The sequence below is a fragment of the Rhinopithecus roxellana genome, chromosome 15 (genome assembly GCF_007565055.1).
Source record: "Rhinopithecus roxellana isolate Shanxi Qingling chromosome 15, ASM756505v1, whole genome shotgun sequence".
NCBI lineage: Eukaryota > Metazoa > Chordata > Mammalia > Primates > Cercopithecidae > Rhinopithecus > Rhinopithecus roxellana.
The window spans coordinates 110,070,763-110,094,496 of record NC_044563.1 but is presented as its reverse complement, the minus strand read 5'-3'; the positions used below and the strand labels follow the sequence as shown (position 1 = coordinate 110,094,496).

At 47.1% G+C, this 23,734-nt stretch overlaps 1 protein-coding gene and 1 pseudogene across 1 annotated transcript in view; both read right to left on the bottom strand.

The window, feature by feature from the left end:
- The window catches only part of ABTB2 (ankyrin repeat and BTB domain containing 2), a 209,828-nt gene extending 186,504 nt beyond the window's left edge, over positions 1 to 23,324 (bottom strand). Inside the window, exon 1 of the mRNA XM_010358362.2 lies at positions 22,020 to 23,324. Coding sequence (XP_010356664.1) covers positions 22,020 to 22,902 — 883 coding nt within the window. The 5' untranslated portion in view covers positions 22,903 to 23,324. The remainder of the gene's footprint in view (positions 1 to 22,019) is intronic.
- On the bottom strand, positions 52 to 16,761 carry LOC104658372 (annotated as a pseudogene).
- Positions 23,325 to 23,734: the final 410 nt, after the last annotated feature.

Below are 23,734 nucleotides of genomic sequence, written 5' to 3'. Positions count from 1 at the left end.
TCAACCCAAATATTACATACAAATAATACAGCACATGAATGGACATTTCTGTTAATTTCCATTTAATTTCTTCATAATATGGCTGTGTGGTGTTGCATTAGTCAAGATGCTTCCTACAACTACACGGGTACCCCAGAGACTATGATGAATCACTTTACAGCATCCAAGGTCATCAACAGAATCCTAAATGTTGTTAGCATTCAAGGGTTTCAAAAAGAGTGTTGTTTGTATATGGTCCAAAAAATGCCAAACCAAATGATGGGTCAGTAAAGTCAGCCCAATATCCCTCAGCTAAAAGAGCACAGCAAATTTCCTCAGCAGCACTGATGAACTTTTCTAAGAGCACTTCTCTTTCAGTTTCTACTTCTTCACTCTAAACAGTCATATCATTCTTAGTTTTCTGTGTTACAGTCAGAATGATTACTTTGCTATTAGCTACTTCTGGAAACAGCGATTCAAAATCTTTTCCCCGCAATTCTGGACATGTTTGTATTGCACACCCTACTCTGGCACTTTCAAAGTTAAGTTTCTGCACTGTTAATTTCTTGTTCAACAGGTGCATCATTACCCTGAAATTCATTCACATATTGTGTCATCACAAACTCGTGTCTTTCACTTGATGAAGTTTCTGCTAGAAACTAGGCTTTTCTTCTGTGAAGCAGTCCCATTGAGGTGACAATCAAAACCTACATTCCCAGGAAGCTGGAACCTCTCATCTTGAGGTCCAAATGGTCCCACAGTTTCATCAGGCCACACCATTTGAGAGCATACATCTGGAGGTGCAGTGGCCATATGAGACTCATCCAAACCTGATGATCCTGCAGTCGAAAAGTCTTTGGGATTGACAACGTTTTAACTGAAGAGCAAAATCCTGGGAGATAGGAAACCAGTCTGGCTCTGTTACAAAGCACATTGGCCAACTCTACCGGAGAGGACAGTTCACTTAATAGCTTTCCTTTGGTAAAGTTATTCCAGTCGCCACCACTGTCTCCAGCTGTCCCAGAACCTGACTGTTCCTGCCATCCAATATTTGTTTTTGACTTTATCTACATTGTATCATGCTGTATATAATCTTTTGAGCTGACATTTTTCCACTTATTACTAAAGCTTATTCAATTCATATTTTTCCTCCTATTCATTCAATGTCAGCTGAGCCCATGCACCTTATGAGAAGCATTGTTTACACTTTTGCATTTCACCTTTACAACACCATAAGGCAGGTACTGCTGTCATTCCCAGTTTATAGATTAAAAAACAAATAGGTTGAGGTACTTGCCCAGCATCACATTAAAAAAGCAGCCAGGCCAGGCACAGAGTTTTGGGAAGCTGAGGCAGGAGGATTGCTTGAGGTCAGGAGTTCAAGACTAGCCTGGCCAACATAGTGAGATCTTATCTCCATAAAAAATTTTTAAAAATTATCTGGGCATGGTGACTTGTGCCTGTTGTCCCAGCTATTTGGGAGGCTGAGGTGGAAAGACCACTTGAGCTCAGGAGTCTGAGGTTGTCATGAGCCGTGACCACACCACTATACTCCAGCCTAGGTGACAGAGGGAGGCCCTGTCTCAAAACAAAAACAAAAACAAAAAAACAAAAAACAAAAACAAAGCAGCTTACCTGGAGTTAGACCCAGGTTTGCTTCCAAAGCCCTTATTTCCCTACTGTAAGACTCAGGGTTAATGCTCGCATATGGGTGGACTCCCTCCCCATGCCAAGGGAAGGGTAGCCAAAGCTAACCCCCCAACTGGTAATCATCATCACCATCATCATGACTAACATGCTGGAGACTCATGCGCCAGGCCCTGTTCCAAGCATTTTAGGAGGTGTACTTCATGTAATCTTGTCCACAACTATCATATGAGGTAAGCATCTTACAGACAAGTAAACATATGAGGTAAGTATCTTACAGGCAAGTAAACTGAGGCACCTGAGATATGAAGCAATTTGTCAAAGAAGAAGTAGATCCAACATTTGAACCCAGGCGGTCCAGCTTCATATCCACACCGTCAATCACAAGGCCCTACTGCTTCCCAGTTCACTGAGGAGGACAACCACCTGAGTGTGTGAGTGGATTCGGATGAGTGCTGGCTGAGAGGAGGCCTGTGCTGGGCTTGCACCTGGGTGGTAACTGCAGCACTCCTGGAACCTGGCTTATTTGTTAAGGAAGACCCCGATTCTGGGCCTCTGTCTGGGGAGAAGAGTTGCATGCAGGGGCTGTACAGGGAAGGAAGCAGGGGTTGAGGAGGAGGAACAGCAAACCATAACATGGACAGCCTCAAGGACGGGCACAGCCGACTGGCGGCTGGTCTCAACCTGGGGAAATAACAAGGTTCTCAAAGCCACGACTGGAAGGGCCAACGGGCAGTACCTTGAGGAAAGATAGCACAAGCAGCTTTCTCAAAAAATTCTGACACTGTTACTTATAATGCAGGATTCTTATTTGACCCAGTAGCCTCATGCTTTTGATTAAAACTTTCAGCACGGAAAACATGGGCTTTGAAGTCTGACAGTACTAATCTCAAATGCTGGCTCTGCTACTTACTGTGTATGTGCGACCTCGAGCAAGACATTTCAACTATCTCAAGGCCTCGGTTTCCTCATTTGTAAAATGAGGGTAAATAATGTGACCTACAGCTCATAGTCTGTAGTGAGGATTCCACAAGATCCTGCATATAAATCGCTAGTGTCCTGCTCACCTCATAGTAGGTATTTGGCAAATATCAACCTGTATTTTTATCACCACCAACTCATCACATTTGGTTGGAAAGATTAAATGACAGGGCATCCAATAAACATCGGTCATCTTTTCTAACACCTCTCCCTACTCAAATCACCCTAACCATGATCTCCACCTTACCACCCACAGAGAAGATCCTTAAAGATCAGCCTGCTCTCTGCCTGGCCTTTCCCAAACTGTACATCGTCAAGAGGGTCCTTTGCCCCATACATACTCTGAGAGGAGCGCAGAATAAAACCCACCTCCCAGTGATGTAGATGGAATTCACAAACCTGCCCATTTATCTAGAATTGCCACAGAGCTGCTTTAAAAATACAAATGTTGGCCAGGCACAGTGGCTCACACCTGTAATCCCAGCTCTTTGGGAGGCTGAGGAGGGTGGATCACCTGAGGTCAGGAGTTCAAGACCAGCCTGGCCAACATGGTGAAACCCTGTCTCCACTAAAAGTACAAAAATTAGCTGGATGTGGTGGCACACGCCTGTAATCTCAGTTACTCAGGAGGCTGAAGCAGGAGAACTGCTTGAACTCAGGAGGTGGAGGTTGCAGTGAGCTGAGATTGCACCACTGCACTCCAGTCTGGGCGACAGAGAGAGACTACTTCTCAAAAAAAAAACAACAACAGGTGTTTTGGCCAGGAATGGTGGCTCACGCCTGTAATTCTGGCTCTTTGGGAGGCTGAGGTGGGTGGATCACTTGAGGTCAGGAGTTTGAGACCAGCGTGGCCAACATGGTGAAACCCCATCTCCACTAAAAATACAAAAAAAAAAAAAAAAAAATTGCCGGGCGTGGGGGTGTGCACCAGTAGTCCCAGCTTCTTGGGAGGCTGAGGTGGAAGAATTGCTGGAACCAGGCAGGGCTTGCAGTGAGCTGAGATTGTGCCACTGTACTCCAGCCTGGGTGACAGAGGGAAACTCCCTCACAAAACAAAACAAAAAAACTGATGTCTTAGCCCCACTTTTACAGGTTTTCACTTAATAGATTCAGAGTGGGTTCCAGAATATGAATCTTATTTTAAAAACTTATTTATTACTATTACTTTTGTAGAGAGACCGGGTCTCATCAGCCTTGGAGGAAAAAAGCAGAACCCAAGCCTAAGAATATCAACAGTAGGAACAGTGGCAGTGACCGTAGCAATAGCACTCCCTAAAGCCCCCTCCATCATCTTGAAATCAGCAACAGTATCTACCTCTGCAGGATACTGTGTGGTTCAAAGGAGAAAATGCAGGTAAAACATTGTAACACATCTAAGTTCTTACTATGTGTCAAGCCTTATGTGAACTGTTTTATATACATTTTGCTATTTTGTTTAGATAGTCACATCATCCCTGTGAGGTATTTTTTAAAACATCATTTCTCATCATGTTGACCAGGCTGGTCTCGAATGCCTGGCCACAAGTGATGCTCCAACCTAGGCCTCCCAAAGTGCTAGGATTACAGGTATGAGAGCCACCTCACCGAGTCCAGAATCAATTTTTAAAGTGCTTCAAGATGTTTCTGCAACCAGCCAGCTCCGGCAATGAGTGACTTAAGGGAAAGGTGAAGAAGTATGTGGGCTCAGGCTACAGGTTGCCACACCCCACCCCCCAGCACATCCTTCTGAGGCCTGAGGGGCTGTGGGGACAATGAAGGCAACTACAGCACAGACGACAAACAAAGCAACTATTTGGCAAGAAAAGTCCGAGTTACCCATTAACTACGAGTGATCTGTCAGTGCCAGAGAAGTCTCACAAACGATGATGGTGTGGTCCACCGGGGCGGGGGGTGGGGGGGCGGTGCGCGGGGAGCCCTCAGTGGGGACCCAGTTACACCAATGGCAACACAATCATGCAATATCCTGGCCTCGTGTCCTTCCTGTTTTCTCTTTGAGATTGGTGCCTCTCTGAGTAGAACCATCCCTGGAAAGTAGGGATATCATCATTTCTTGGTGCCATTTGGATTCCCCCAGTTTAAACTCCTCTCTTGTAACAATGGTGATGAAAATTACTGGATTCCCTACATATGGTTCCAAGTTATTTGGATTTCATCACTAGTGGCAGATTTAGCACATTCTGGATGCCGGCAAATGAGTGGCAATTGCATAAATACATGAGCACTTCACACCACAAATTAATCCTATAGAAATAATCCAGATCTGATTATACTGTTTGACTGGGTGGTGCTTGTTATACAGCTGGAACCAGCAGGAAGGCAGCAGGCTGGTCACCGTGTGGGGTACCAAAATGACAACCGCACAGTCATGCTTTATGACAACTGCACAGTCATGATTTTTAGCCCCACTATCCTCCAAAAAAAAAAAAAAAAAAAAAAAAAAAAAAAAAAAAAACAGGAAAGAAGGGAAGAAGGAAGAATAAAAAGACCACATAGAGTCAATAATATGCAAGTTTAACTTAGACACTCACTTCACACACTAAACCCCTTCTGGGTCGCTTTTTCTGACTAGACAGATAAAACATTCTCAAGGAGAAAATGCGAACAACACATGAAAAAAAAAGTACCAAATGCCATTGCTGGGAAGCAACAATGACGAAGATGGCAACAGTAGCTCATACCTGGTGGCTGCTACCTGCCATGTGCTGGGCTAAACGCTTTACTTAGCATCATCCCATTTAATTCGCACAACCAGCCTGCCAGGTAGTTTTAGCATAATTTCTATTTTGCAAATGAGAAAATTGAGGTATTGCAAAGTTAAATATTAGCTACATGATCTAGCCAAGTGAGTGGTGGAGTCAAGGTGTGAACCCGGGACCCAGGTGTGACCAAATATCTTTTCAGAAGGATCCTTTCTACAGCTCAAGACAGGCCTCTCTTGGTCCTGCTCTTCTCAAAGATACTCCTCCCAAAGCCACCCTTGGCTAAGATTTCACTGAAGGCTCTGTTAGACTCAGTCCTCATGGCAAAGGATGCCAAAGGACCACAGGGCACTGTGAAGCACTAAAAACTTTAACCTCAAGTTTCGAGGAGCCTCAGATCCCAGCAGTAGCTCTCCTGGTGGCAGCTTTCCAAGTAGATACCAATAGGCCAGCTTTAGGCAAACACCTCTGAAGAGAGCTCACCTTCCATGGTGGAAGAAACAGTCCCTGAATGAAAGCTCAGAAGAGCTCCTAGTTCAAACAAACAAACATCCTCTGACTTATGACAAGAAGCCGGTCAACAAGCTCAGTAGAAAAGATGAGCCTTAGAGGAAAAACACAGAACCCAAGCCTAGGAAAAAAGCAGAACCCAAGCAACGGTACAGCGGCAGTGATGGCAGCAATGGCACTCCCTGAAGCCCCTCCCATCATCTTGAAATCAGCAACAGCATCTACCTCTGCAGGATACTGTGTGGCTCAAAGAAGAAAATGCAGGTAAAACACTGTAACACATCTAAGTTCTTACTATGTGTTAAGCCTTATGTGAACTGTTTTATATACATTTTATTATTTTGTTTAAACAGTCACATCATCCCTGGGAGGTATTTTTTAAAACACCATTTTGCTGACAAGGAAACAACTTGAGAGGGGCGAAGTGACTTGCCCGAGGCCATGCAGCTTGGAAATCATAAAACCCAACCTTGTGTCAAGGGTCCAGAGGTTAGAGCCACAAGAATCAATGGCCTTAATCTCCGCTTCCATGAATCTTCTTGTTTCTACAAACAGAGGGCTTCTGAGAAGCTGGGGAATGGTTAAAATTTTCAGACCTGTGAAAACCCAGAAAGCTGGCCCCAAGTGACCCACCGCTGACCCACTCTAATGGCTGTGTTGTTGCACAGAACTGTCTGCGATGATGGAAATGTTCTATATCTGCATTGTCCAATATGGTAGCCACTAGCCACTTATGATGAGGGAGCACAAGAAATGTGACTTGCATGACTGAGGAAATGATTTTTTTTTAACCTTATTGAATTTTAATACATTTAAATATACACATGTGGCAAGTGGCCGCCGTACTGAATAGAGCAGCTCTGGGGCTCCTCTCATTCACAGCTTGTCAGGTCTCCTGGGCACCACAAGATGAAAGTTCTACAAAAACTCATGACTTCCCAGGCCAGGCCTCAGTGTGAATGGAAAAATAAAATAAATTTTTCTTACTCCCAAGTAAATGCCATTGCTCTGATCTTGGAACGTTTTCAGCTGGAAGAGAGAAAGGGCCATTTCCAAAACAAATGACCTCTCTCCATTATCCCCCCTTTTAAAGGAAAAAGATTAAACATGTAAAGCATTCCCCATTAAATTACTTAGGAAAGGTCGCCACATTTTCTGGTGACAAATGCCTTTGGCTTACGATGACACAAGGACTCAAACATGGTAGAAAGGAAAAGCCAGAAGGGTAAACAAGAAGAGGTCCCACACTCTCCAAGGTATCATAAATCAAGGAAATAGACTCAAGGAGCTAACAGCTTCCAAACATTCTTCCTCTTGAGCTATTTTAAGCAACCAACACACACAACATTTCAGAGGCAATTTCATTCACACTAACAGAAGAGAAGCAATGTGCTTCATAGGGTATTATCTTTAAACAAGCAGAGAAACAAATACCTACCCCACAGGTCTCAGGCCCAGCTGGCTGGCCACCCCACTGGGCGATGTTACTATTTTCAGGCCCCCAGTAGCTCGGTTGTTGAGACGCAGCGAGGGGTGCTTTGGCCTCGCTTCAGTTCCTCTTGTCCTGTTGGGCCAACCCATTCATTTCTTTGCTCAGGAAATCACTGCATGTGCTTTGTCCCTACCCAGGCCACTCCTGAGGTCAGGAGGCCACAGGGCAAATGAGGACTTCAGAGCTCAAAGAGCCCAGCTGTGTCATTGACTAGCTATGTCACCTGAACTTCTCTGAGCCTCAGTTTTTTCAGCAGCAAAATGGGAATAAGAGTATATATGATGGTAAGAATCACATGATATAATACATGTGAAGCACACGAGCCGGGGCCTGGTGCTTTGTAAAAGTTTGACCCAGGGTAGGTCTGTGTTGGGTATCAGAGTTGAGAATTCAGTCTCTTGGCTTCTCTGGCTGGGGAGGGAACATGCAAGGTTGAAGAGTAGAGAATCAGGTGTAAGGCTGCCTGGATTTGGTTACAGTCTCCACCACTTATCACCTGCATGACCGTGAGCAAGCTACCGAACCTGTGACTTTGTTTCCTCCTCTTAAAGATGGGAATCACAGTATTCACTTCATTTACCAGTGGGATAAATAATATCGTATGGTGTCACTCCCATTTCATTTATTTATTCATTCATTCATTCATTCATTCATTCATTTTTTGAGATGGAGTCTCACTCTGTCGCCCAGGCTGGAGGGCAGTAGTGCGATCTTGGCTCACTGCAACCTCTGCATCCTGGGTTCAAGTGATCCTGCTGCCTCAGCCTCCCGAGTAGCTGGGATTACAGGTGTGCGCCACCACTCTGGGCTAATATGTTGCTCCCATTTTAGATCTAGCCATGCCCTTTTCACGTAAACCTAACAATTCAAGTTTCTCTTGAGTGTTCTTTGGTGATCCCTCTAGATGAGTGAGCCCAAGCCACGGTGGCTGTGAAGTGAAGGAAAGTCACCATCCTATGTGGGGCGAAAAGACATACTCCAGAACAAGGATCTTTTACTACTAATAATAGTTAATGTCTGCACCCTCATTACATACCAGGCTCTCCCAGGAATGCTACCCACATGGTCTGGGCCTCATGCCAGACCATTTATTTCAGAATATCTGGAGGTAGGGCCTTAAGACAGACAGACACACATACACTCACTTTTTTTCTTTTTTTCTTTTGAGATGGAGTCTTGCTCTGTTGCTCAGGCTGGAGTACAGCGGTGTGATCTGCGCTCACTGCAACCTCCGCCTCCCAGGGTCAAGTAGTTCTCCTGTCTCAGCCTCCTGAGTAGCTGGGATTACAGGCGCCTGCCACCACACCTGCCTCATTTTTGTATTTTTAGTAGAGACAGGTTTCACCATGTTGGCCAAGCTGGTCTCGAACTACTGACCTCAGGTGATCTGCCCACCTTGGCCTCCCAAAGTGTTGGGATTACAGGCTTGAGCCACCACACCTGGCAGCCACTTTTATTTTTAAGCTATCTGAGTAATACTAATGTGAATCTAGGATTGAAAATCACTGAAACAACAACCTTATGAGCTAGAAACTATGGCAACCCCATTTAACAGAAGAGGAAAACTGAGGGCAGAGACACCAGCTATCGAGCTGGCAATCAGACAGTGACAACTCCTTCAGACCCTATCTCTTAGACCCCCTGTGCACCCTGCCCCTGTTGAGAAGCAGAAGTCAAAGCATCCAACAGGCACTTGGATACTCTCAAACCATTCAGACACCACTCCAGGCCCAATGTCTTCTCAAATCACCTAAGAGTGTTCTTTTTCTGGCCAAATTTCAGACCCAGACTTGACCTCCAGGAATGCAAAGCTGCCTGAAAAATGGAGTCCTGCTTTCCCAGAATTGAAGGACACAGGCACAAAGTCACAGTGATCCACAGAACAATTGGACCAATTAAACAGGCCCCGTTTTAATGACAGGAAACAACAGAGTTGATGATCTTTATTAAAGGCTGCTGGCTGCCTACAAAAAAGCTGGAAAGCAAAATTCAGGGGCTCGTATGGCCATTAGCCAAAGATTGTAAGACTGAAAATTAAATCTCTATTGTCTGAATCTCTATGCAGCCCTGCTATAATGAGCCCACCCTCTGGAAGGGCAAAGAAGGGTGATATTTCAATCCATCATATGACTAATGAACTTCAAGGTGGCCTGTCTCCCAGCCAACTTCCTATTTTTTTTTTCGGAGACAGGGTCTTACTCTGTTGCCCAGGCTGGAGTGCAGCGGTGTGATACCGGCTTACTGCAGCCTCCGCCTCCTGGGCTTAAGCAATCCTCTCACCTCAGCCTCCCAAGTAGCCGGGACCACAGATGTGTGCCATTATACCTAGCTAGTTTTTGTATTTTTTTTGTAGAAACGAGGCTTTTTACTGTGTTGCCTGGTCTGATCTCGAACTCCTGGACTCAAGCCATCCACCTGCCTCGGCTTCCCAAGGGGCTAGGATTACAGGTGTGAGTCACTGTGCCCAGCCCAACCTATTTGATATCTGTATGTGACTTGAGACAGACAACTAAAACCACGCTGGGATCTTTACTGCAGTCCTGCTTCTTCCATACATAGCTTTCCCCACTTCAGTCAATGGTCACTCTCTCCTTCCAGTTGCTCAGACCATAGCAACTTGGTGTCACCGTTGATTCCGCTCTCATACCTCACACATCCAAGCTGTTGGCAAATGCCAGTGGCTGGTCCTGCTGCTTCCACACTTGATACTAAAGTCAATTTCCAACACAATAGAGAGAGTGACCTTGCGGAAATACAAATCAGATCAAGTCACTCTGCGCTTGAGTCCCTCAAATGCCTTTCAGCTTACTCAGAACTAAAAGTCAATGAATTATTACCCAATGGTCTACCCCACTAACCACCCCACCATTTCCTCTCCCAACCACATCTCCTGCTACACTCACCCCAGCCACATGCAAGGAGCTTCTCCTTGGTGCTCCTCGAACCCACCAGGAACGCTTGCTATTCCCTCTGCCTGGAGCTGTCTTCTCCAGCCAGGCTGGCCTCATGTGATTCCCCTCGCTTTGCCTCATTATCCACAGGGACTGCACCCTGCCCTCCTTCAGTCCTCTTTTGTTTTTTTTTTTTTTTTTTTTTTTTTTTCTGAGACAGAGTCTCGCTCTGTCACCCAGGCTGGAGTGCAGTGGCTGGATCTCAGCTCACTGCAAGCTCCGCCTCCCGGGTTCACGCCATTCTCCTGCCACAGCCTCCCGAGTAGCTGGGACTACAGGCGCCCGCCACCTTGCCCAGCTAGTTTTTTGTACTTTTTAGTAGAGACGGGGTTTCACCGTGTCAGCCAGGATGGTCTCGATCTCCTGACCTCGTGATCCACCCGTCTCGGCCTCCCAAAGTGCTGGGATTACAGGCTTGAGCCACCGCGCCCGGCCTCAGGTCCCTTTTATTCATTTGTTGCATCACCAGCTCCTGGAACAGTGCTCAGTACACAGTCCTCAATAAATATTTGTTGGATGAACAAACAGATGTACCCCAAACAGAACTCCCGGCCTCTCCCCTACCCAGTCCTCAGACTCCCCACCCCCGCCATCATCATTTGTCTCCTCAAAGAACAGTGTTTGTGGCGGTAGAAAACACTAGTTAGGATACTTTACAAGCACCCATTGGACAGGTGGGGGACATTGCGATGCCTTCTCAGAGGCAGCCCTACCCCTGAGGCCTTCTCACCTGCTACTGAATTGGGTCCCAGCAGAGTCTTGGCCTGCCCAGCTGGTACTCAAGCTGATTAAGTCCAGAAGAACAGCTGCAAGCAACTTGCTTCCAAATTGTGTCCCCACATACAACTTTAATTACTTGGCTACTGAGATGGGTTGAAGAAACAACCAGGTCCCTGGCTTTCACAAAAGCAACTCTTTTTTTTTTTTTTTTTGCCGTATATTCTGCCTGTCCAGAAGGTTTCATCGATTTTCAACTTGGGATTTGAAGGGTGGATGGGCTGGTTGGGGAAGAGAGACAGGCAAGCCACCCCCATTTCCCTAGCCTCTCATACTGACCTGCCCAAGCCCTGTTCAAGCTATGTGACTGTGAAGTAGATCAGGGTTCAGAGCCTATATACCTCGGAGCATGGAGCTCCATGTCTCGGCCTTCAGCATTCCTAGCAGCCTGTCATCCTCAGTTACTCTCATTTTCCCTCCTCTTTGAAACACCGGCCCTGCCAACGGCAACAAACAGCATTTAAAAATATCCTGCTGGATTATATAGCTCTGCCTTCGAAATTCCTCACAATGCCTGTCTCTGTCCCACATCGTATAAAGAAGGGTGTAGCATATTTAATTTTTTTTTTTTTCTAGCTGCTCCCCTGCTATAAATACCCAAGTCTGGGTAGGCGGGCTTCAAGCACAGGCTGTATGAAGTCACCTCGGAGCTGGATCTCACCACAGTGCCGGCCTGCCAGGGCCTGGACGCAGCTGTCAAGCACTGAAGCATGAGGTCGGTCAAAAGCATGTAGCACTCATTTTCTGGGGAAAGGGGCACAGGAAAACCCCCAAGTACAGTAATTGCAGTTAATCTTAATATAAAAAAGACAGTGTCCAGCCCTATTACCAAGCCAGGTCTTTAGAGAGCTCGTCCAGCACCATCCTGGGCTGTTTCTTTCCCAAGGATACTAATTCCAGGGCTCGACCTTAGGAAAATGATGGCACAGTGTCCATGTGGGATCTAGAAACATTATCAGAGACAGAAAGGCCCTTGGGGAATCGAGTCTGACCTCTCCACACCACAGATAAGGAAACAGAGATCCAAGAGATGGAAGGATTCACGCCAGGTCACAGACAGGGTAAGCTCTACCCCAGAATTTTCTGGATCCAAATCCTCACATCTCTGTACTGGATTGTTCCGGATGCTTGTGCATGTACACCCGCTTGGTATGTGAGCCTCAGGCTTGTGTTTATTAATAGCTCTCCTCACAGCAAATACTAATTTTCACATTTTTTAAGGTACAGACTAAAAAAAGTTGTAAAGGTTTCAATAAAAGCTTGGCTTCAACTGTCGGGAGGGTTTTCATGCACTGAGAGGCCCATTTCAAACTCTTTGAGGTCCAGTTTAATGTCTTGTCAACTCTAACCTTATATGTCCAGACTTCCAAGTTTAGTTTTCCTGTTTAATTTTTCCATCATGGGCCTGACTCTCCTCAGCTTACTTTTAGAAAGCAAACCATGGGCCGGGCACGGTGGCTCACACCTGTAATCCCAGCACTTTGGGAGGCCAAGGTGGGTAGATCACTTGAGGTCAGGAGTTCGAGACCAGCCTGGCCAACATGGTAAAACCCTGCCTCTACTGAAAATGTGAAAATTAGCCCGGTGTGGTGGCACCTGCCTATAATCTCAGCTAATTGAGAGGCTGAGGCAGGAGAATTGCTTGAACCTGGGAGGTGGAGGCTGCAGTGAGCTGAGATCACACCACTGCACTCCAACCTGGGTGACAGAGTGAGACTTCGTGTCAAATAAAAAAAAAAAAAAAAAAAAAAGGAAAGAAAGAGAACTATGGGCCTCAAGTCACTACAAATGACTGTGTATGTATTTTTGCAATATGTTCATGAAGTTTATCTTTGTCAAGTGACAAGAAAATTCCTTCCCTTCATAACACTGGAGTCACGAAAAAGACCAGCATCTGAGTTATTAGCTAAGCCATTGATGACCTATCACATTTTATTATTGTCAGCAGAATTCAGCTGCACCTTAGGGACTCCAATTCCACGACAATTAGCTATAAGGTGGCTCCACAATATTAAGCACTTAATATGCTTGAAATCTTTATTATCAATGCTCTGGAAACACATTAACTAAGAATTAAAATGTCAGCATGTCTGAGAATTGAGCTTTCATTGTCCAAAATAACAAACCCTAAACTGGAAGTTGAATATTGTATATATCAGTCAGACTTAAAACCAAAAAAAAAAAAAAAGTTCTGGGACCATCTTCTCTCACCCTGTTTTATGCTGCTCTCTCCTTCCACAATTAAGAATCCTGCTTTGGCAAGAGTCAATCCAATGGCCTCATTTAACACATCTGCCAGTCTTGACCTTCATTCTGTACTGGGATTGCTTTGGACTGAAGTGCTACGTTCAGGGCCATGGAAGAAATGCAAAGTCAGAGCCAAATTCAACAAGAAAAGAAGGGTTGATAGAAGCCTTGTTCTTCATCCCCTCTCAACCCAAGTTTGCTCGGTTAAGGTCTTCTTTTACTGCTTTTACTGCTAGGACAGCAGACGGGTGCATTTTTGAGGTCAAGCTTTCAATCACCAAGAGGAGTAATTGGAGGTCTGAGGCCATGGTTAAGATGAGCTAGGGAGAAGACACACTCAATTTCTGAATTATGAAAATAAGTTTTGGAAAACTCTCATCCTGTACTCTGGCAGACTTCTTAACATCTGGATAAAAGATGTGGGAAAGCTTTCCTTTTTCCTGTGTTATCTCCACTGTTCCTGCTTGTCATGTATCTGAACCTTCCACCCAAACAGGAGAACTTGCTGTTCTCCAACACATACGCGTTGATTTCCAGGTCTTTGCTCACACTGTTCCCTCTGCCTGGAAGCCTCTGGGGGCTCTGCATCCCTTTCCGCCTCTGCAGTTGCAGCTCTACCTGCCCAAATCACTGGCACACCTGCCACGTCCTCCACAAAGAAACCATGACTTCCTTCCACGCAGCCAGCCAGGAGTCATCTCTTCCCTTTAAGCTTTCTAATCACCAGAACCTTTAAGGTCCCCAGCTATGGGACGGAAGTTGTATCTACCTTCCAGAGGGGCTGGGAGGATTAAATGAAACAGCTCCTGAAAAGCACCCACGATGGGGAACCAGCAATGTAGACTAGACAGTGGAGTCTACTGCCATTGCTCCCCTCTTTGTTTGAAGGCAGTGATTACAAACTTCTTTGTAACTATCTGTACATATGCTTTGCTTTCCCTACTAGATTCTGAACACTTCTAAACTCTAAAGAGGCAAGATTCTTGTCCCCTGCTAATCTATCTCCACTGCCTTGGATGTAGCAGGCACTCAGTGAGCAGTTGATTAATAATGCCGGCGTGGCATTCCTTGGGAGTACTTGGGCTGTGTTCCTTATGTCGCTCCTCCCAATCCTGCATGCAGCTCCAAGTACACAACCAAAGCTGCAAAACCACTTAGGCCTTTTTTAAAACAAGCAAGAAGACCACAAAGTGTGTTTACATGACAGGCTAGCAAAACAGAAAACACCTGCTATGATCTGTGGCTGAGGATTTGGCAGCTGCCACAAGCAGGGTCCAATATCCACAGCAGAATTTCTCTCTGGGGGCCTGGAGCTTTGAATGTGCACTGTCACTGTCATCCTGGCAGAGGTGGGCCTGAGCTCAGAGGCAGAGATCTAATCTCTTTGCCCACTGCCAGACCACTTGTTGTTGGGGGCCACTGAGCCATAACTGAGCAAGGTGCAAGGGTGCTTTTTCCAGATTCCAGAACTTCCTCCTACCTCCACAAACAAACTGTTAGCCACCAAGGAAAGCCTTGTGAGTAATACCCGTCTCCCTGAGATTTGGGTCATGACCCTCCTTGCACTAGAGACTTTGGCAAAAATGAACACAATTACTGCATCCAACACAAGTTTGTTAAAAACAATTAGAATATTTTATGTGTCAGGCATAACACAAAGTTCCTCACAGAGACTGCTATGAAATCCTCACAACCATCCTATGAGTTGGGTACTATTTTCAGTCCTATCTTATAGAGCAGTGTTTCACAGCAAGGGTGAATTTGCTCCCCAGGGAACATCTGGAAAAGTCTGGAGACATTTTTGATGGCCTCAACTGGTGGTGGCTATGAAGCATCCTACAATGCCCAAGAGAGCCCCATGACAAAACATGATCCAGTCCAAAATGTCAATAGTGCCCTGTGATCAAGGAAGAAACTAAGGCACGGAAGTGAAACAACTTGCCCAGGGTCACACAGCTCCCAAGTGAGGTTATGAGGAATTACAGCCAGGCAGCTCCACCCCATGCTGGCTCTCACCAGCAAGCCTGGCTGCATCTCTCACATCCTAGGGCACTGAGTATGCACAAGGCACAACCGCATGTGTATAAGCCTCTCATTTTACAGTAGAGGAAATAGAAACTTAGTGTGACTTGCTTGAAGGCCTAGGTCAGTAAGAGGCAAATCAATTTGGGACTCAATTCAGACACCAAAGCCTGGGCCCTTCAGTGCTTTGCTACATCGCTGACTCATTCTCTCCCTGTGCTTTAAACACTGAGATGGAGTCAGCAGCTGGACACCATGGGGGACTTGGAGGAAATCAAAGCCCCCTTCATAAAGGCTCTTCTGCCAACTCCAGGACAGGTGCACCAAGCTCCCCGAGACCAGTGACCTAGACTCAAATCCCTCTTGGTGCCTTCCCTCCTTCATGTATTCACCTTTGCTGAGCTGACTCACCCCTCCTTTAGAAGAGCATCGCAGTGGACTCGGCAGCTTCTCTATTCAGCTGAGCTCATTGGTCACCAGCAGGTGACACTTATAAAGGCTCTCCCTGGGCAGCAGAGCTCTCTGTACCCCCTTCTTCCACCCCCAGGAGCAGCAATAACGGCTCTGTAAAATCAATGGCACCTTTAGGGTGGGGAGAGCCAGCAAGCAGCATTTAAACAGAGTAACAGCATCCTTTGGAGGAAGATACACCCCTGGGTGTCAGTGCCTGCTCTTTCACTGTGGTCACGAACACTCACTGGCCTAACAAATGTCAAGTGTCTGGACACCACAGGCCATTAACAAACAAGACCTATAACAAGTGTTGTTCTTGCTATGAGTTTGACCCTAGCTGCCATTTGAAGGAGGCCAAGTACTGGCCTGTATTTGCTACCTTGGATTCTGTAATTCTTTATAGGAAAAGCACAGACTTGGGGCTTGGGCAAAATGAGACTTAGTCATTATTGAGCTTAGTTATTATTGAGCTGTGAATTCTGGACTCACGGAGACCTCTCAGTGAAAGGACACACATTTGCAGGATTCTTATGGGGACCTAGAAAGCTCACAGACGAGAATAAGCTTGAGGTGTTGCAGAAAAGTCAGACCTATGACTACAGCTGCAGAAGAGTGAAATAGAGGCGAAGCATCTACCCCCTGTCCTGTCAGACAAAGGATGAATACTGACGGTGAGGTGGGATGAGGACAAAGCTGAGGATGTGCAACAAAGTGTCTCTGGTTTGTTTCAGAACTTCCCATTCTTGGGATGCCAACCCAGGAATGTCTTGGCAATTGATTACCTTGGTTCAGTCCTCAGACTGGAGGCAGATGGAGTGGGACACAGATGTAAACTCTTCCGAGCAACAGTCATCAACATAAAGTGTCCTCTGGGGCAGCTCTGTTGGCAAGGGGGCGATTGGTATTTCCATTCTTAAGGAAACCTTCAACTCAATTCTGTTGACTTACCTGAAGCCTGCTCTACCAGATGTCTGTTGCGAAGCCCTTCCTCTTTGGGTATCATACACTGAAGACATTCTCCTAATCTGAAAACTCCCCCAACTCACATCTTGCACATCAAAGCCAGACTTGGGAACCCTGCTAGAAATCAGGGTACCCAAAGGTTGAATGTAGCCCCAAAACGCTGACTCTGTGCATTAAGAACAACTTGGAAATTTTCTGCCGTGGTAGAAATGGGGGACGGTTCTTCTGATGTGTCAAAGGAATTCAAGTACAAATTTTAAACCTGTATGGCAGGATCTATCCTTTGCCTAGCATTTATAGAGCACATATTGTAGACACTGTGAGAGGTACAGGGAAGACAACAATGCCTATGAGTCCACAGTTGGATGGGAGAGACACACATAAGCAGGAAATGATTTAAGAATATGCCCTCAGTGTTAAGGAAACATCACAAAGGGGTGACTCTTCCAGTTCGGGGAGGCAGGTGGAGCTTTCAGAAGGAGCAAGTGGAACAACTCTACCTTGTTGCTCTTACTACTTAAGGCCAGGGTTGCCCTTCTCAGGCATGCAAGAAAAAAAAAAAATTCGTTTCCAAAGTTTGCTCTGTTTCAGTTTTACCAACTCTCTTGGCTTTAATAAAATGGTTAAAGAGATGGGAAGCTACCCTCATCCTTCAGACTACCCAGGTGTGGAAAGTGATTAAACAACACGTAAGAAGCCCAATCAACCCTTGCTGCTTCAGCTGATTCTCTCAGTAGAAATTCATCCTAAATCTCATCACCAAATAAATCCTACAGCCAGAAGGTTTTATCCCTGCTCTACACGCAGCCCTTTTCTTTCTCAGCTCTAAGTGAGATGTTGAGACTTCTCTCAGCTGGTGAATAACTGAATCATTCAGAAAAGTCCTCAGTCACTATTTTTGGCCTAAAGGTCCTTAGCAGTATTGATATTACTGGCGATCATTAATAAACCTTCAGAGAAGCATTCCTTGACTGTCATTTAAATTAGCCCCATCACACCATCCCATTACCCTGCCCTTTAAAAAAAAATATTTTAAACAACATTCACTATCAAGAGAAGATCCTTACTTATTCACTTTTTCTCATTTCCTCCACTGGATTATAAACTTTATGAGAGGAGGGCTTTTCTTCTTGCTCATCACTTAGTCCACAGCACTTTTAACAGTGGTGGGTACACGGTCAGTGCTCAATAATTGTTGAATGAATTTACTATTTATTGAACATTTACTATGTGCTAAGATCTTTAAATCTATGGTCTCATTTAATTCTCATACCAACCATATAAGCTAGATGCTCTTACTAGTTCCCATTATGCAGATGACAAAATTGAAGGTTAGAATGGTTAAGAAAATTGCACCAGGCCACTCATGTGAATGGCAAAGGTATGTATGGCCAGGCCTGATGGGTCATGCCTGTAATCCCAGCACTCTGGGAGGCTGAAGCGGGAGAATTGCTTGAGCCTGGGAGTTTAAGGCCAGCCTGGGCAACATAATAAGACCCCGTCTCTACAAAAATAAAATTTTAAAAATTAGCTGGGTGTGGTGGCATGTGCCTACAGTCCCAGCTACTTGGGAGGCTGAGGCAGGAGGATCCCTTAGAACCCAGGAGTTCAAGGTTGCAGTGAACTATGATTGTACCACTGCACTCCAGCCTGGGCGACACAGCCAGACCCTGTCTCAAAATAAATACACAAATAACAAAATAAAATAAAATAAATGGCAAAGGTAGTCTTCAAACCCTCGTGGTGAATCCAAAGTCTTATGCATGTTACCACTAGGAGAGAGCAATCCTTTTGTGCACCCTGGATAATTCTTTGGAGCAAGGATATTCTCACCAATATCCTATCACTTAATCAAGAATCTAGAAATTGAGGAGGATTTTCTAAAACGCCACACTCACAAAAGCTTAGTAAGAAAAATGACCAAGAAGAAACCTAGTAGTGATGCTCAGCATCAAACTCACATATGGGGAGTGACGGGGGAGGGGAGGGAGACAGCGGAGAGAGGAGAGTAGGGAGGGAGACATGTGGACGCAAAAAGTTTCTATTTTCTGCAAACTCCCTGTTCATAAATACTACTCTATTAAATTGGTTTCTCTACCTCCCGTAAGGAAGTCATGAAGATATCATCATTTAATGGCATTGCCATGGGATTGGGGACATCAATACCAAATGAGCAACAATATATAACTCCTGCTGCTCTACAGAGCTGGGATCATGTTTTATAAACACTGCAGAACTTTTATTACCCATCTTGTGCTGAGCAAAACCATATTTGTCCTGCATTCTGAGTAATGGACAGGAATAGATGGATTAGGGCCCTTAAATTCTTGGTTGGAAGACATTAAGTTTAAAAGCCCTATATAGCTGAGTCAAATGCATGTGCCCATGCTGTATAATTAGCAGGCATAACAACAATAAATATATAATTTAAAGGGAAGACCAGCAGGACAAGAATTCTAACCAGCACTCTCCCTCCCATACGCAGTCATTCCCCAGTTGGTCTTCAGCTGTGTAAACTGTAACCTTGCTGGCCTTGGGGTAATTTTAATATAACAAAGGTTTGGACCACTCCATTTTGTTCCTAAGCAGTTTATGCTTCCCTCTGAAGCCAGCTTTCAGGCATAAGTAATTCATTGCGCCTCTACTAAACATTCATTTTACTTTGTCTAAAGGGACTTAATAAATCAGCCTGGTTATTGTTTAATGTGGCCACCCCCCGGTTTTCATGTATAAAAAATGAGCATCCAGTTGCTAAGTGGAAGTGAATGGTCACCTCGCCTGCAAGAGAGTTCCCTGGAGACCCAAGAATGTACAGAGGGAGACACTTTGGCTCTGAGCATCCAGGGAGCTTTGTTGTCTGCCACAGAGAATCCTGCTGTCTTGACTACCAAGGATTAAGGAGGATTGTTTGGAAAGGGGAGGGGGCAAGGAGAAGGTTAAAACATGGGGTCGTGGCTGGGTGGGGTGGCTCACGCCTGTAATCCCAACAATTTGAGAGGCCGAGGCAGGAGGACTGCTTGAGCCCAGGAGTTTGAAACCAGCCTGGGCAACATAGCGAAACTCTGTCTCTATTTTAAAAAAACAAAAGGCGGGGGGCGGGTGGTGGCGGTGGTCAAAAGACCACCTTATAAAGGAAATCCCAAGGAATGCTGACCCTAGATAAGGAATAGTTCTTTTACTGGAAGCCCTGTAGCAGAAGACATCTGTTTTCTAGCAGCTTCAGGCCACTTCGCATCTTCAGGGTGTCCTGGGCAGGGAGTTGGTCTTCCTTGCTTCAATTTGCAGTTAGAAAAGCTGGGAGAAGCTTCGCAATGTGCTGGGCACCTGTTCTGCATGAAAGATGTTTTTTGTTTTGTTTTGCATCTACGGTTCCACCCTTATTCTTGTTTGTCTTATAGGGTTGGGTCTTCAGTCTTTTCTCCTACGAGCCTTTACTTCTTTGAGTTCAGTTTGGGCCTCCCCTCAGCCAAAAGTACTGAACTCTTTCCCTCAGTTATGACCACTGGATGGAAATCCCCTGGCCCTCCACTTCCTGTCCTGGAGCTGCTGTTCCCAGTGTTGATGCCACAAACCTGGAGGGTGAGGCACAACAAGCAGCTGTGACATCATCAACTGAGATTCGGGACTGACCTTAGCTCTGACCTAAGAGGAAGAAAATTAAGAAGCAGATGCTCTTCAATTCCTGGCATCTCCTTTGGCAGTGTCAGAATTTAAAAACAAAACCAATAATGTCAAAGTAAGCCATGCTTGGTACAGAGTATCTTCAAAATGGGCCTAACATGTCAACTGTTCTCCTTGAAAACTGGACCAATCAAAAACAAAGCATAAGATCTGAGAACTACAGTTCAGTAGGAAAAACAAACAACAACAACAACAACAACAACAACAACAAACCCCCAGAAAAACAAAGCTGCTTTTTCTCCACCAGCGGCTAAAACCTTAAAGGGGCCTACCTGGATTCAAATTCCAGTTTTGCCATTTAACATCTATGTACTGTTGGGCAGATTATATAACTGCTGGGAACCTTGGTTTCCTTATCTGTAAAATGGGCATAATACTATACAGTAAGTACCTACCTAATAGGCTTGCTAGGAGTACTTGAGTTAAATATAAGGTGCTAAGAACAATGATGACACATTAAGTGTTATTTTACACTTCAGCTATTATGATTATGTTAAACCACGTTTTGACTTCTTTTATCCCTTTCCAGTCCCCATCTGACCTCTTCCACTGCCTGTTTTATTTGCCACTGAAAGCTGCTCCCCAAATGGCCTTCCAATCAGACTGTAAGACTGTTTAACCATAATACCATTCTGAACAGTTTATGGTGCTGACTCCTGAAACTGAAGTATTGTAGGTAGTTTGGAGTTGAATGCAATGTCACACCCCCTAACATTGTCAGGGAAAAGGTCAAGTGCTTTTGCTTCCATCCTTTGCACTAAATCCATGCCATCTTCAGAGAAGTGCAACCACCCAATGGTTCCTTTCCCAGACTTGACCCCAAGCCGTTACCTATCCCTCCATCTCTTCCCCTTGATGGGCCATCACTCTTTTCAGGAAAGAACATTTAATACAATGCAAGGTTTTAAGCAATGGCTCACTTGGTTGGTGACAGCTTGGAAAATCAGGTCCCAGGAGACAATCTGTACTTTTCCGGGAAGGGGAATCGGGGGTCCCCAGGTTTCATCATTCCTGGGCACATATAGTTAAGAGCGCGCCACTACCCCTCTATCCCCCAAGAGAGCGCCTGACAGCATCCTTCAGCCCAGCAAAGCACAAGGCGCAGCACCAGATCTTGGGCTTCCCACTCCCCTCCGCCCATCTCACTCATCCAAGGCTCAGGTCTTTAAGCTGGGACCCTTTGGCTGCTACTATTGAGCTGGGGAAAACTAGGGGGCAGAATCAGTCAATCTGCGCAGCTGTTGGGAAAAGACAGCAACTAGAGATCTAGTCAAGCACGGCAAAGAGCCACGGGGCAGTAAGTTTCACTTCAAGAGAGGTTCAGGAATGGCTTGGTCAAGAGATTCAATCTCACCCAATCAATGAACGGCCCGCAGATAGTAACAATGCCACGCAGCACAGGATGGAGATCATTCACGAGTTTACTCTCCAAAAGTCAGTTACCCTTAGAACAATCTCTGACAAGTGCCCTTTAATGAACCCTATCCTCAGACCCAACGCTTTCTCCCAAAGTACTGGCACAGCCACCAGCTTTGTCTCAGGAAATTCACTCCCCCAGTAGCCCAGGGCGGGATTTCTTGCCTACCCAGTCTGCCAGTCCGAGGCCTGCGCGCTTACCATTGGCGTTCTTGCCGCAGATGAGATGCTCATAGGGCTGCAAGACGCCCCAGAGCTCGGCGTCGTTGTTGATGACCATCTCCAGGGCCTCAGCAGACACCTCCCCGCCTCCGGCCCCTCCGCCATCAGGGCTCTGGCTGGCCATCACCCTGGCTCGGATCTCCTCCACCAGGTTCTCCATACAGGCGGTGAGCGAGATGGCCGCGTACTCATGGATGCGCACGGAGATTCGGGTGTCCACCATCCAGCGGAAAAAGCGGCCCACTGAGAAGGTGAGGCCGCAGCGCGCGGACTTGCCCCGGCGCAGCCCGTCTCCGGCGCTCATGCTGTACAGGGACAGCGCCTTGACGGCTGCCAGCGCGCAGCTCTCCGCCAGAGCCCAGCTGTGCACCAGGCGCACAGCGCTCTGCACCTCAAAGCGGGTGCACTTGGCGTGCAGCACGCTCAGGCGCTGCGCCTCGCGGGCCACGCGGATCAGAGCCCTACGGAGCAGTCCGGCCAGGCGCCTCACCGCCTCGGCGGAGAACTGGGGCAGCCGCCGACCGCCCGCGCCTTTGCGGAGCACCCGGGCCACGTCTCCCTCGGTCCAGGGGAACTCCTCCAGCTCGGGGAGCCGCGGGCAGCGCGAGAAGAGGTCGGCCACTTCGGGGTCCTCGGGCAGCACCGTGTTCACCGTGTCCCAGCTGTTGTGGCGGCTGTTCATGGAGCCGGAGTAGCACCACCAGGCCGCCCCGCGGTGCTGCTGCGCCGAAGAGTTGAGCGCCTGCGAGTTGGACTTGGAGGACGAGAGGCTGAGCGAGCGGCACGAGTCCCCGGCCCCATACCCGGAGTCCAAGGTCAAGTCCTCCAGCGTCTTCAGAGTCGAGCTGTACGTCCCGGCCATGGGGAGCCTGCCGCGGGCGGCGTCGCCGAGCGAGGGGCGCTCACAGCTCCATGCCCTCTTCCCCAAGTGGGCAGAAACAAGCTCTAGGCTCTCCGAGCCACCCTCTTTCCTCTCTGTGCCGCGGGGCTCGGCGGCCGCATTGCCCGCCCGGAGGCTGCGGGAAGGTGGGCGAGATCCGTGGCCACCCGGAGCCCCACGCTCCGGCGTCCCGACTCGAAGCAGTCACTGGAAAGATCCTCGCCGCTCCCCCTCGGCACTCCCCCTTGTCCACCTCTAATTCCCACAAGCGGAGCGTCAGTCCTCCACAGAGAAGGACTCCCTGGAGAACAGGGCGGCGGCGTAGGGCGCAGGGCGCAGCGCGAGTCCGGGACCAGCCGGCGAGAAAGCGCTCGGCAAACTTCTGCGCTGCGCCGGCCGGCTGCACAGCTGGGTACCAGGCTGCGTCCGACATGCAAATAACCTCGGGCAGCTCACCAATCACCGGCCGCGATGGGCGGGGATGCACCAATGATCTTCGAGGGGGCGGTCACTATGCAGATTTCACTTTGCCTTGGGTGAAACCCCGCGGCGGCGGAGACGGGGCTGGAGGCGGAGGGCCGGGCACGCTGCTGGGATGGGGGTGGGGATGGAGGTGGAGATGGGGGGGTGGGGGTGGGGGGTAGGGGGATGGGGGTGGGGGGTAGGGGGATGGGGGTGGGAGGTGGGGATGAGGGAGGGGGAAGGGCGAGCCAGCGAACTGGGAGGTGGAGGTGGAGACGGGAAAGCAGCGGTCGAAACCATAGCTCCGGAGCTCACGATTTAAAGAAAAATGCAAAGGAAAAGCTACAGGGCG